At 41.0% G+C, this 13,757-nt stretch overlaps 1 protein-coding gene across 1 annotated transcript in view; it reads left to right on the top strand.

Moving 5' to 3' along the window:
* The window catches only part of IPO8 (importin 8), a 3,293,983-nt gene that overhangs the window by 2,560,228 nt on the left and 719,998 nt on the right, over nucleotides 1-13,757 (top strand). The window contains exon 20 of the mRNA XM_044088203.1: nucleotides 10,062-10,157. Coding sequence (XP_043944138.1) covers nucleotides 10,062-10,157 — 96 coding nt within the window. The remainder of the gene's footprint in view (nucleotides 1-10,061; nucleotides 10,158-13,757) is intronic.

Below are 13,757 nucleotides of genomic sequence, written 5' to 3'. Positions count from 1 at the left end.
ATTGGAGGAGGCTTGATGGCCTTCAGGTGGGAGGGGAAAACGATATAGAAAAAAATGAAGTATTGGCATAGGTGACAAAGATACAGCACTGCAGTCACTCTCACAGTAGGGAAAAATGTTGACCTGATCCTTGACCAGAAGAGTAGATACCATTCAAAGCCCTTATTTGGGGGCAGGTGCAAGGGTCCAACTTGGACCCCTAATTATAGGCTGGATCTTCACCACTGTGACAAACAAGTTGTTACTTTCAAAGCCTAGTCCTTATGTATGTAAAACCAGTGTTAAACATGACTCTTGTCTTTGCAGATGTCAACCTTCTCCTGAGCTCATAGAGACTTGCAGCCTGCACCAGTCCTCTGTTAGTGGAAGAACAGGTGGACTGGCAAGGTACACCTCCAGCTCATTCTTTGAGGTGCATACTAAGGTTACTGGTTAATTGGTAGTAGCTTGTGGCCAGCAAGCCTGATGCTGGAGATCAGCCTGTTGAGTCATTTGGGGATGGATTTGGCATGGACTGAAGGAACTTGGGGTTGAGGACTGTACTCCTAGAATTTCCCTCCCAGTCCCATGTAGGCTGTCTGGTAGCTGTATCATGTTTTCTAGCACCATGGACCAAGTATCAACTTTGTTTGATATCTGGTGGGTAACAGAGTTGCAGGTGAGGGAACACACCTTCATGGAATGTGGCTAGAAATCCAGTATTAGGCTAAGCACAATCTTCTTGTTTCCTCATTTCACACTTATTCAGCTTGATCCCGGTTGCTCAACATCCAACACATGTCAAGCATACTGTAGCTGTTAAGCAGTAGTGTGTAGTTGTGTGTGAATTGGCATCTTTTTGTAGTCGGCAAAAAGCAAAGTCCCTGTCAGTCTGCAGTAAGGAGCTAGAGGATCTGGAGACCATTCGTTCTGAAGTAGACAGGGATAATGAATTTTACCTCTTTATTTCCATCATCAGATGATGACCTAAAACCCTTGCTCTAGCCCTTCAGAAATGCCTCTTCGCATATACTGGGAAGATGTCCTGTGAGCGCTGGATCTTCCCCATGTGGGGCCATTCTTTACATATGCTGTGCAGACACCCTCAGTGAATGTTCTTTTTCTTTTCAGCACTCAGAACGGCTAATGCTCATTACAGCCACTATCTGATTGGTTAGAACCCCTTACAAGTCATCCTTTTTCTAACCTCTCTGCAATCTCTCCAGTGCAGCATAGCTTGCAGAGACCAGGGCACTTTGCCACCTCAACAGCTGATAGAGAACTTACATCCTTAGACAGATGAGGTAGAAACACCTACCCCTCTGACCATTTAAGATTAGCAGTCTGCCAGGTATTAATCTCGTGATCAAAGATGCAGATCCATATTGCAGATAAGGCAATGGAAAAGCTTGACGACCTTCCTGAGTTTAGAATCAGAACGACCTTGTGGAAGACCAATCAACATCTTTCAAAGCAACCTTCCACTTCAGTTAAAAATGTATATCTATTTTAATTTGTTTACTGGGGTAGAGTACTGATCTATGTGGTGCAATTTCAGGGTCAACCTATGACAAATACTAGACATACAAATCTTTTAAGGATGCAAACAGTTGTAAATTAATGTTATAAGAGTACAAAACTGGCAGCGAAATCAACATTGCTGAAAAAATAAAACATTTATACAGAGAAAAAATACATTTATACAGTGAGTAGCTGAGTGGAAGGTAATTGCAAACAGTGCAGAGAAAGGAGAGTGTCAAGAAGGGAAAAAGAGATGCATACTATGAAGTAGAGCTAAAAGGTAAAGGTGTTTAAGGTGCAAGCAAGAATAGAGCAAAGAGTTGTAAAGAGGAGATAGTACAGATTCAAGATATAAAACCTATAACAGAGCTGTAGCTAATGTGACCTAAATAGAAATGATACATTGGCTATCCAGGTACTATGTAATGTGACCTCAAATTAAGCAGTTGCAGTGGACTTTTTTGTTGATGGGCTTTAAGCTGAAATTTCAAAAGAAAAGGAATTGCTATCAGATGCTTCAAGACACACCCTACGAACCCTCATTAGCCCAAAAGATGAGGACTGTGATGTCATAACAGGGATACTTGAGACTAGTTGTTTTTTCAGCTGAGAAGGACTGACAGTTGGAGGGTAGACACAGGTCATGTTCTATTAGAGGTAAGTCAGTTTCAAAAGCAGCTCTGCAAACCTCGCAGATACTGGGCTCATTCTCAGCTTGTAAGAGCTTGAGCTTGCATCTCTCTCTCTTTTTTTTTTGGAAAACAATAAGGAATTTAGAGGAAGCAGACCCCTGGCTCCCACCTTGGAAGGCAGGTGTCCCGAGATGTAAATGCCATCTATTCCTCTGTTGATTGGTTGCGGAATGTTGGCAGCCAGCTATTATCCCATGGGTAGGTGTCTACAGAATCACTCAGCTAAGAGTCAGGGGTAGTTCAGGTCTTGGCCATTAGGCCAAGCTGGTTCCATTGGCCTAAGTAGGGGGGTAGTCCATTGGACCTTCCCATTTTAGATCTTGCAGTTCAGGGCTCAGATGTCAAAGAGGTATTTCAGCTGGAGTCATAGTTCTGGGAGTACACCTGTAGGTAACATGTTCTGTCATTTAATGCCAGCATTGGTCCCAGTTTGATGCCTGCCTTAAACATGCACTAATTTTGACAGAAATGCTGTCAAGTGCCAGATCTCTGTTATTTATGTTTCTATTGCATATACATCCCTATATGAGCCTATGTGCAAGATTACATCTGAAATCCCTTGGGACCCTCTCACTCAAGATACACAAAAGAATTTGAAAAAGAATCTTAGTAGAAAACTGAAAAAAAAATGGTTATATCCCTGATATCTAAAAGCAGGCTGTTGTGGCCAATTCAGTTCCATAAATGAAGCCATTTCACAAACCTCGATGATAACAGACCATTCAGCCTCGGAAGCATAATATGAAAGTCGTTATGAAGAGAATGTCATGAAAATTGGTCATGCAAACGCTGGAAACCACCTTTACCATGACCTATCCCATCAACCTTTCTTGCGCCAGACACACACACACGTTATTTAAGAAGACAAAAGGTATTGTAGGTGGTGAATAATGCTGTTCTTTTTGACAGAAAAAATGTTAAACTAGGAAGCATCAGAGTGCATGATGTTGTAGAGCATATGAAGAAGGATAGATAGTGATGAAGCAGAAATTTGCTTTTAGTGTGTGTGTGTTAGGGCAGATGTTCCAAGAATCTGAAGACATGCCTGGCGTCATGGTGCAGTGGGATAGAGCCCTAATTTTGAATCAGGCGACCAAGATTTAGTCAGTGGCTCTAGCACTGGAGAAACAAACAAGCAGAGAAAGGAGTGAAGGGATGTGACCATCGCACTTCTCCTGGGGGGGGGGGGGGTTGTATGCTCCAGTGGGAACACTTGGGAGCTATTATCTCCTTGGTGGGACTAGGGAAATTACTGCTCATATCTCAAGGAGAGAGGACGGGCTGCTTTGAGGGAATGTCCCTTGCAGAAATTAGGGTAAGTCCTCTTCTGTCTGCCCATTGCATGACCCTCCCTGATATCTCACTGGGTGCTTGCTAGTAGGGCCAGGGAAAAATTAAACAGTGGAAAAAAATACTAGAACTACCCCTGTGACTTTTTGAATGATGGCTCCCTCCAAGTTGATCCTTCTACCTGTGATGGAGAATGAATGGGCCGATTGGCCAGGAGGAGACTGATGATTGATAGACAGTCGGGACAAAGAACCAGACAAAGAACCAAAAAAAAAAATCAGGAGTCTTGTAAAAATTTGCTTTAGAACAATGGTTACAGGCATATAGTTAAATCCTAAGTAATTTTGGAAGATAAAACATTGTCACATGTCCAGCTGCTAATCATTTTCATCATGAACTCATGGCAGTAGAGCTTAATGGCTTTAATCTTTTAGTGTAGGTGGAATGCACAGAACAAAGCACATGAATTGCTACATGTGATAAACCAAAAATAGACAAATATAAATAATTTGAACTGCTAGCATGCTGTGTGCTAGTGTAATACATATTTGGAGGAAAAGCAGTTTAGTATTACTTTTGTAAATATGTCATTGCAAATTTGTCAGTACTGTTTCTAGTTTCGAAGCTTCAGGTCGTAAAATATGTGTAAAGTTGAAAAAGTTTGAAGGAAGGCATTCAGAGTGATGCTGACTTTACATTTGAAAAGGGTAATACACAGACTTTAGAGTGAGAGAGAGAAAACAGTAGCATGACAGAAATGCTTGTATAGCAAGTGTGAATAAAGTACACAGAAATAGTTTCCTACTAAAAATATACAAACAAAAAGAACCTTAGTAGAATGGAGCAAACTGAATTATTTTCTTCACTAAAAGGATGAAAAGTGTTTGATGCAACTTCCTGAGGGAAAGAGATGGCAGAGCTAGGGATGTTCTTCATCTCACATTGCTGCAGTCCTTACACTTGGGTAGTCCGCTGTCCTCGGTCGGCCCGAATATCAAAGTATGACTGACATCAGGTCGCCAGGGTACAAATGCGCATATCCTCAGTCTTTTGCCGCATGGTCCGATGCAGAAGCAGCAATTTTTCACGGGGAGTTTCAGACCGAGTCAAAGTTGGCCCGTTGGAATATTTAGAATATTTTTTTCTTGCCTCAGTGGTTTACCGGATGTCAGAAAAAGTGAATAACTGTATTTCTTGGGAAACAGATATAGAGATTATCATACTTTGTGTATTCCTTGTTTTAGGCCCTGCACGGCGTCTTTAGAGGTGTCGGTGGAGCCGGGGTCCGCCCCGAGGTTTCTCTGGAGTCCCAGGGGGGACTTTTGTTATTGGTTGGATGTGGCGAGGAGGCAGGTCAGGCTGAAGGGGCTTCTCAGGTTACTTCTCCCCCTCTTCCTAGGAGTGGGTTAGGCCCTCTCCTTCCAAGGCTTATCCCAGAGACAGGCCAGGCTTAGCTTCAGTTGGTGTCACTCCTAGTTCTTCAGGATCTGTGCCCAAGTAGCATATGCTTAAAATGGCAGAAGATTTGATTACTTTAATTAGAGGTTCCCCTCCTGATAAGAGACCTAGGGTGGAACCTGAGTTGGGAGATGTTTCAGAGTCTTGACTGAAGACTTGCAGAGTATTCTCCCTTATTCTGATGTGGATGATTCTACTCCTTCTGCTTCTCCTCCTGAGGATTTTTCTTTTGAGAGACTCATCATCCCATGAGGGAGCATTTTAAATAAGAAGGTCAGTACTTCTCTGATTCCAGGAAAAGGCTTAGGGAATTTTGTTTTACCCCAGCATAGGCCTTTGGCTATACCTCCTGTTCTGGATGTTGTGGAAGATGTGTTTGCAGAGGCTTCTCTTTTTCCTGATTCTTTGCCTCCTGCTCCTGTTAAACCGGATAGGTATTACAGGGTGCCTGAAGCTCATAAGTATCTTTTTAAGAGTCCTAGGGCAGACCCAGAAACTGTTAGACAGGGGCCTAAGGGTGTTAGGCTTTCTGTTGTTAAAAATCCGGTTCCCAGATAAAGAGGCTAGGGCTTTGGATAGATGGGGAAAGAAAGTCTATACTTCTTCCACCCTAGCTATGAGGGCTTTGAATTGCCAGTTTCACATGTTGAAATACCAAAACTATCTACTTTCTCAATTGAAGGCTAAGGTAGATGCTCTGAAGGTATTGAGTGTAAAGAGTTACAAGATTTAGTACATATTTCTGAACAGGTGGGTAAGCATTCTTTGCAATGTGGTTTTGATGCTGTACAGGCCTGCCACTGGCACGCCTGGCTGAGGGATCAGAATTTATCTGACCATGTTAAGACAAGGATTTTAGATGCTCCTTTACAATCTGATGTGTTGTTTGGTTCACCTGTTGAGGCAGTCTTAAAGAAAATGGAAGACAAGGCTAAGTCTATGCAGACTGTTAAAGATTTTTGCAGGTTCAGCCTCCGTTTAGTAGAAATTGGCCTACCAAGGGGTGGGCGATCCTTCTTATGATTCCCAGTCTAGGGTAGATCTGGCTCTTTCAGGCCTAGAACAGGGTGTTCACCTGCACAGTCTTCGGTGAGGGCAGGGGTCAGTCTTTCGTAAACAGACCCAATGACCTACCTTTTCAGCTGCCAGAGCCTTCTCGTCTGGCAGCACTTTTGGGAGGGAAGGTTGCTTTTTTCAAAAAAATTGGAGTTTAATTACCCAAGACAGATGGGTATTGGATATCATACACCAAGTTACAGGTTTTTTTTCCATACCTTGCCTCTCCTCACAGGCATGCCAGATGTTCCTCCTCAGCAAAGAATAGAGGCTCACAAACAAATTTCTCTGTTACTTCAAATAGGGGCCATACAGCCGGTCCCTATGCCAGAAGTGGGCCTAGGATTTTATTCTCGCCTGTTCCTAGTACCAAAGAAGGGGAACACGTGGAGACCAGTTTTGGATTTATCTATCCTCAACACTTATCTGGACATTCCCAAGTTCAAAATGTTGACGTTACAACAGCTTTTACCTCTGCTGGGCAAAGATCATTGGATGGTAACTTTGGATCTCAAGGAAGCTTACCTTCATGTTCCTATCAGACTGAGTTGCAGGAAGTAGGCTGGGACTTCTCATTATCAGTTCTCTGCATTGCCCTTTGGCTTATCTACTGCGCCCAGAGTGTTCACGAAAGTTCTGGCTCCAGTGATAGCTTTCTTCAGGCTAAAAGGAATACAGATCTATCCTTATTTGGACGATTGCCTGATTCTGGCTCAAGGAAGGACGAGCTTCTTCATCATTTGGAATATGTGATAGCAGTGCTAAGATGCCTGGGGTATTCTGTGAGCGAAATAAAGTCCAGTCTAGTACCCTCTCAGGACATGTGCTTTCTGGGTGTAAGACTGAATACAGCATCCCAGATGGCCTTTTTGACCCGAGACAAACAAAAGAATCTTTCCCTTTACTTTCATCAATTGTCTCATCAGTCCAGGCTGACTGCAAGGACAGTCCTTCAAGCCTTGGGGTTCATGGCATCTTGTATTCTGGTGCTTCCCAATGCCAAACTGCATATGAGGAAGCTACAATGGTATCTCAAAATGTATGGACACAGCACTGCCACGATCTGGACACTGTCAATCAGATAATACCTTGCATTCAAAAGGAAATTTTGTGGTGGGCTCAGGAATGTCACCTAAACAAGGGACACTCTGTGACCCGACAAGAGGAGAGTAAGATTCTAAAGACAGATGCCTCAGACAAAGCTTGGGGAGCTCATCTAAATGGAAAGTGGATACAAGACAAGGGGCCCCAGACTACAACATCTACATATCAACTTGAAGGAGATGTTAGCAGTCCAGTTTGCATTAATAGCTTTCAAGGATTTACTTCTTCCAGGGCAGGTGTTGATTCTAACAGACAACACAACTGTCATGTGGTACATCAACAAGCAAGGGGAACACATTCTTATCCTCTATGCAGGCAAGCAATGATTTTGTGGGAGACTGCTCTCAGTTTACAGCTAAATCTTCAGGCAAGGTTTCCACAGAACTCCTTAGCAGATGTATGGATCCCCGATCCTCATGTATTTCAGAAATTGACAGTGTCATGGGGAACTCCAGACATAGATCTGTTCGCTTCTCCACTAAACCACCAGCTGCCAAAGTTTTGCACGAAAGGTTTTCATCCCACAGCTTGGAAAGTGGATGCTCTTTCTTTCAATTGGAGCAATCTTCATGTGTATGCCTTTCCACCTCTGCCTCTCCTCCCAAAGGTACTTCTAAAGGTCAGACAGGACAAGCCAAAGATGATTTTAATAGCTCCAGATTGGCCTCGACAGCACTGGTACCCATTACTGAGATGTCTGGTACGGGGAGCCTCCATGGCCTTTGCCTTGATACCACACCTGTTGTCTCAGGAGGACAGTCATTTACTCAATGTCAAGCTTCACTCTCTTCACCTAACAGCCTGGCATATTCTGTTTTGAACCATAGAGGGTCTCAACTTCCACAGCAAGTTTTGAATGTTATTTTGGAAGCTAGAAGGCCTAGTACAAGGAAAGTGTAGATAAATGGAAGAGATTTTTATTTTGGAGTGCAGCAAAGGATTTTGATGTTTCTGAGCCTAATTTAAGTGTGGCTCTTCAATATCTTACTGAGTTACTGGACAAAGGTTTGTCCTTCTCTTCTATTAAGGTTCATGCTGCAGCAATTTCGGCTCACTATGCTTGTTTTCTCATCCTTTGTTCAAGCAATTTCTTAGAGGGGCAAAGAATATAAGACCCCCCAGAGGCCCTACTCCTGCTTGGGATCTCAATTTTGTGTTGGAGAAACTCACTCTACAACCTTGAGCCTGCAGCTACTACCGAGTTGAAATATTTATCATGGAAGACTGCTTTTGTTGGCCATTACCTCTGCAAGAAGGGTTTCTGAATTGCAGGCCCTTATGGCGGTTGAGCCTTTCTTAATTTTCCATAAGGATAGGGTATCTTTAATCCTTCCTTTATGCCTAAAGTGGTTTCTAGTGTGGCTTTAAACCAAACTATTCATTTGCCTACTTTTATGCAAATCCCCAAAATAAAGGGAAAAGATTTTGCACACTTTAGATGTACACAGGCAGTTGCGATATTATTTGAGCAGAACTAAAGGGTTCAGGCAGTCTCAGCAGTTATTTGTTTCTTTTGCTTTGAGTTCTCAGGGCAAGCCTGTGTCAAAACAAACTATTTCTAAGTGGATTGGGTTTTTCATTGCTTTCTGTTATTCCCATCATGGCAAGGAGATTCCAGCTGGGATTAGGCCTCATTCCACTAGGGCTACTGCCACACGACAGCTTTTTAAGGGGTGGCAACTAAAGATATTTTGGAGGCAGCTACTTGGAGTTCAGTGCATACTTTCTCTAAGCATTATCACCTTCCACTTTACTCTAAATCTAGGGCTGGTTTTGCCACTGCTATTTTACAGGGCATTTTGGCAGCTCCTGCTTCTTTATAGTTTTGCCATCCTCCCTTACTCTGCTTTGATTCTTCCCAAGTGTAAGGACTGCAGCAATGTGAGATGAAGAACATAGTACAGTTTTGTACCTACCATAAATGTAGATGTTCAAGATCCACATTCCTCCTTCCCCTCTGTAGTTAGAGGCGGTTGTGTGGGTTGGGTTGTAAATATTGTGTATATTGTATATATTGTACATATTTATAGTGCAAGGGTGGTTGGTTGGTTGTTTGCTGTCTTTTGGTTTTGACCTTTCTTTTTAGGGTCTTCTGACATCTGGGGCCCTGATGTCCTGATGTCAGTCAAATGCGCCTTGACCGACGGTCAGCCTTATACTTTGATATTCGGGCCGACCGAGGACAGCGGACTACCCAAGTGTAAGGACTGCAGCAATGTGGATCTTCGAACATCTACATTTATGGTAGGTACAAAACTGTACTTTTGTTTTATTCAGGACTGTTCAGATAGATGACATGAGAATATTAGAAACTGGGTAGTCATGCAGAATACATGAAGACAGATGAGATCTGTGGAATTATTCATGTGTGGCTGAATACATGACTCCAGAAGTGCATTTATTACCAAAGTTCAGTTATATAATTTATTGTATTAATTAACTATGCTAGTTAAGATGTACAGGTTTAAGATCTGGAATATGCATTATTGGCATGCTGTTTTGTACTTGTTTCTAAAGCGTTTGTTTCTAAAAAAAAATTCTGAAGCATTTCTTTCTAAAAATTCTCCTGTAAACTTAATCTTACAGATGTCTTGTCCTTTTTTCCCCGTTTTGAAGTCCTTAAGCTTAAGTTAACAAAGTGGTAGTTTATATTTGTTCATGCATGTGCTATTTAATTTTGGTATGCATTTCAAACAGGTTTTCGGTTTTTATTTATTTATTTTTTATTTTCTTGATGTCAGTTAGCTAAAAGAGGCATTGCATGGTTCATGTTTATATAATTTGTCACTTTGTTATTGCCAACAGCATATTTCTTATGCATTACAAAGGCTACCGCAGGAAGGTATATTTAAATAGTTTGACTAAATTATTCTCATGATGAGCAAAATATTTTTAAGACTTGAAAATTTAAATTGCAAATATTGCATTTGCTTCTCTGTTTGACAACTGTATAACTTTTAGGTGCTTACTGTAAATACGGATGAAGATGCAGAGTGCCACGCAGCCAAGCTTTTAGAAGTAATTGTCCTGCAGTGTAAAGGAAGAGGCATCGATCAGGTAATGTTATGCTAATTTATGTAGAGCTGAAGAACATCAATTTCATCTATGTTCTGAAAGCTGAACTTAATCTTGGATTTGGCTTGATGTCAGCATTTTGCTGTAAACAATGTGGGAGTTAACGAATATTGTAATTCCTTGTGTTTGTGAAATGTTAATAGTTTCATGTACCCACACCTAAAGAAAGGCTTGAATGAGTATAGTTGGTTGGAAGGTAATATGTGGGCTGTAGCCTAGAGAAAATGATCTGTAAAGGTAAACTGCAGGACATCATTTTCTGCACTATTGTGAAGAAGATAAAATGAATGAACTTTGCAAATACTTGCTTGTGATAGATAGTGTAAACATGAACACTAATTACACTTTTCATCTTGACAATATGCATGTATTTCACACTCATGCAGCATATATTTATTGCTGCTTAGCTGTTGTAGATCATCACAATAGAGCTTGAAAGTACCCAAGTTGTTAGAATGTTCAAGCCAAGAAGCAAAAAGGTCCAGTTTTGCTGTAATGATCAACCCCCCCCCCCCCAAAAAAAAAAAAAAAAAAAGGTGAAAGATATACTTCTACATCTGGTAGAATATGGCTTACTGGCCTGAAAGCATTAATAAAGACTTGAGTCAATGTGCATTCAAAATCAGTTTGCTCAAATATTTGTGTATTCTTAAGAGTAAATCTCCCATGATGTCTTCATCAAGGGCAGTTTGTATTTTTTGATTTAGGCTTGTTTCTCAACCTGTTAGTGCGAGAAATCTGGTTAGAGCCTAAAATAATGGTGGAACAAAGGCCTAAAAATAGGAACAGATTTTAAATACGGTTCTTAAAGACTTAGAAAATGGCTAGAATAGTAGGATTTGTGTTTGTGCATATTTTTTGAAGGGTGTGAAATGTGGAACACAAATGTGTGTCATTAATTACTTCAATCTTCAGTGATTTGCCAGAAAACCACAAATGTTATGAGGAGCAGACCAAAACAATGAGGCAAAAATCTGTGTGCTCTGTGAAAATTTGGACAATTGAAAGTTATGTTATATATGCATTTGCCGTAGGAAGTTTTGCAGTTTGGTTTAGACCCACCCTTACTGAAATGGACATCAGACTTTTCGTAAGTTGAGTATTTCAGACTGTAGCTGGACTCTTCACTTTAATTTTACTGAGAAGCTGCATAAAAGTCAGTGTTTGATATGTTTTATTGTCATTGGAGTCTAGCTCATTGGCCTGAATGCACTAATGAAGATTTGTGGGTCACTGTGCTGGAACTGTTGTATATCCATAAGGAAAGTTTGCATAATTCCCCGTGATGAGAGAATGTAGGGTATTACAGGGATGCACAAGACCAAGTGCTTTCTCAGCTTAGTCAGTTTTAACAGGGGTGTTTTTAAATTTTTATTTCACAGATAGATTGTTAGCTTCTGATACGTAGGTCTGAGTTTCATGCTGGAGTTTTTTTTTTCTGTCTCCAAACAACAGCTGCTGATGCACAAACGTCTGCATATGATGGATATAAAAAGTGTACACACCCCTGTTAAAATGCCAGGTTTTTGAGATATAAAAAAAATGAGACCACAATAAATCATTTCAAAACTTTTCCCACCTTTAATGTGACCTATAACCTGTACAATTCAATTGAAAAACAAACAAATCTATTAGGGGAAAGTGTACAATACACTGGTTGCATAAGTGTGCACACCCTTAAACTAATACTTTGTTGAAGCACCTTTTCATTTAATTACAGCATTCAGTCTTCTGGGGTACACACCTGCCATCAATTAAAGAGACTCTGATTAATCCCAACTGAAGTTCAGCTGTCCTAGTAGGATTTACCTGGTATTTACTCAATTGCCTGCTACAGCAAAAGCCATGGTTCACAGAGACCTTACAAAGCATCAAAGGGATCTCATTTTTGAAAGGTATTAGTCAGGAGAAGGGTACAAAAAAATTTCCACAGAATTGGATATACCATGGAACACAGGGAAGACAGTTGTCAAAAAGTGGAGAAAATATGGGACAACAGTGATGTTGCAAAGAACTGGACGTCCCTTCAAAATTGATGAAAAGACAAGACTAAAACTGGTCAGGGAGGCTGCCAAGAGACCTACAGCAACACTGAAGGAGCTGCAGGAATTTCTAACAAGTACTACATGTGAGAACAATCTCACATGGGTAGTGATTTTACTTTTAGGTCGCTATGACAACTAAAGTATTTAAACAATGCACTTTATGTCCATTGGGCATTCAATACCCATTGTTGTATAAATAAATGTTCCTCCTGTTCCGTTGTGTAATCTGAAGAAGGCGGGTCATTTCATCCGCCGAAAGCGCTAATTTTATCTGTGTGTTTATTAAATTATTTTAATATTCCAGCCTACTCTTATTGCGTTCCAGTTCGTCTTTGTGTTTTTTACAAAGTTCATTTGGTGTGTTTGTTGCAAAGTTACGTTGATGGCGACCGGAACCGGAGAGGCTTCTCCACCACTATTTACACAGCAGAACGAGGAGAATGATACTAGTGGTAATCCTAACGGTAATTTGACAGCACTTGTCGAGGCTCTACTGGGCAGGGTAGATGCCTTGACACAGAAAGTAGACGCTATGGCGTTTCCTGTTTCAAGAACTGGGAATAATTTACCACCACCTGGATTCACTATACTCAACGGAAGTTCTTCAACTCCACCGAACGGACAACAGTCTCCAGTACTTCGTAATACGGATGGTGGATCACTAGGTGGCAACAACAGTCTTCCAATGTCTAGCGACCGTGTTTTTCCACTTGCTGCTAATGGTGGGCAACCAGGTAACAACTCTATTAACATGCATTTAGTTGATAACATGGAAGGAATCCCAAATAAGCAAGGGATTCCGGTTATGGCTAATTTTTTGTCCAACAATAACTTTTTCAGTCAAGAGTTTCATCCACATGCAATGCCTTTCTTAAGGGAAGCTCCAAATAGTGGCATGTTAACTGAAAAAATAGACTTATTTGACAATAAATTGTATAAATGCAAAAAATTACAACTCGAAGTTTCATATTTAACTGATTGCATTAGGAACAAGGTAATTCCAAAGGGCTTGCGCCAGTGGCGATTTCCCGCTGGCCTTTTGGAGAGTTCCCCTTTTTATCAGGAAGTCATTGACTTGTTCGATCGACAAAGCACAGAATTCCTACAAGCCTTGATAGTGTATTATTCTAAAGACATAGTGGCTCTATCTGAAGAACTTGAAAATTTAGAACAATCTATTATAACTGATAGGGAATTCTTTCGGTATAAATATGAATACTGTCGTATCTTCACGAGCATTGAAGCTAGTATGGAGAAACTTCTAGCGACAAAGAAAAAGAAACTTATAAGAGATATAACTGATTATAATAATAAATGTGCCTATCCAAGACCTTCCAGGGCAATATCAACGGCTGCCGATGAGGCTGCTGACCAGCTTCAAAACACTGGTGAATCTAATCAAAGGGCAAATAATAATTTTAGTAGTCACAATTATTCAACTGAACAAAGGCAGGGGCCAAGAAGGAGCCCGAGATTTAATAATAACAATGTTAACTTACATGTCCCAAACCAGGGATATGCACAAGCCGCTGGGTCA

The sequence above is a fragment of the Protopterus annectens genome, chromosome 11.part0 (assembly GCF_019279795.1).
Source record: "Protopterus annectens isolate FY-2018-M chromosome 11.part0, PAN1.0, whole genome shotgun sequence".
Lineage (NCBI taxonomy): Eukaryota > Metazoa > Chordata > Ceratodontiformes > Protopteridae > Protopterus > Protopterus annectens.
This window is presented reverse-complemented; position numbering and strand designations above follow the sequence as displayed.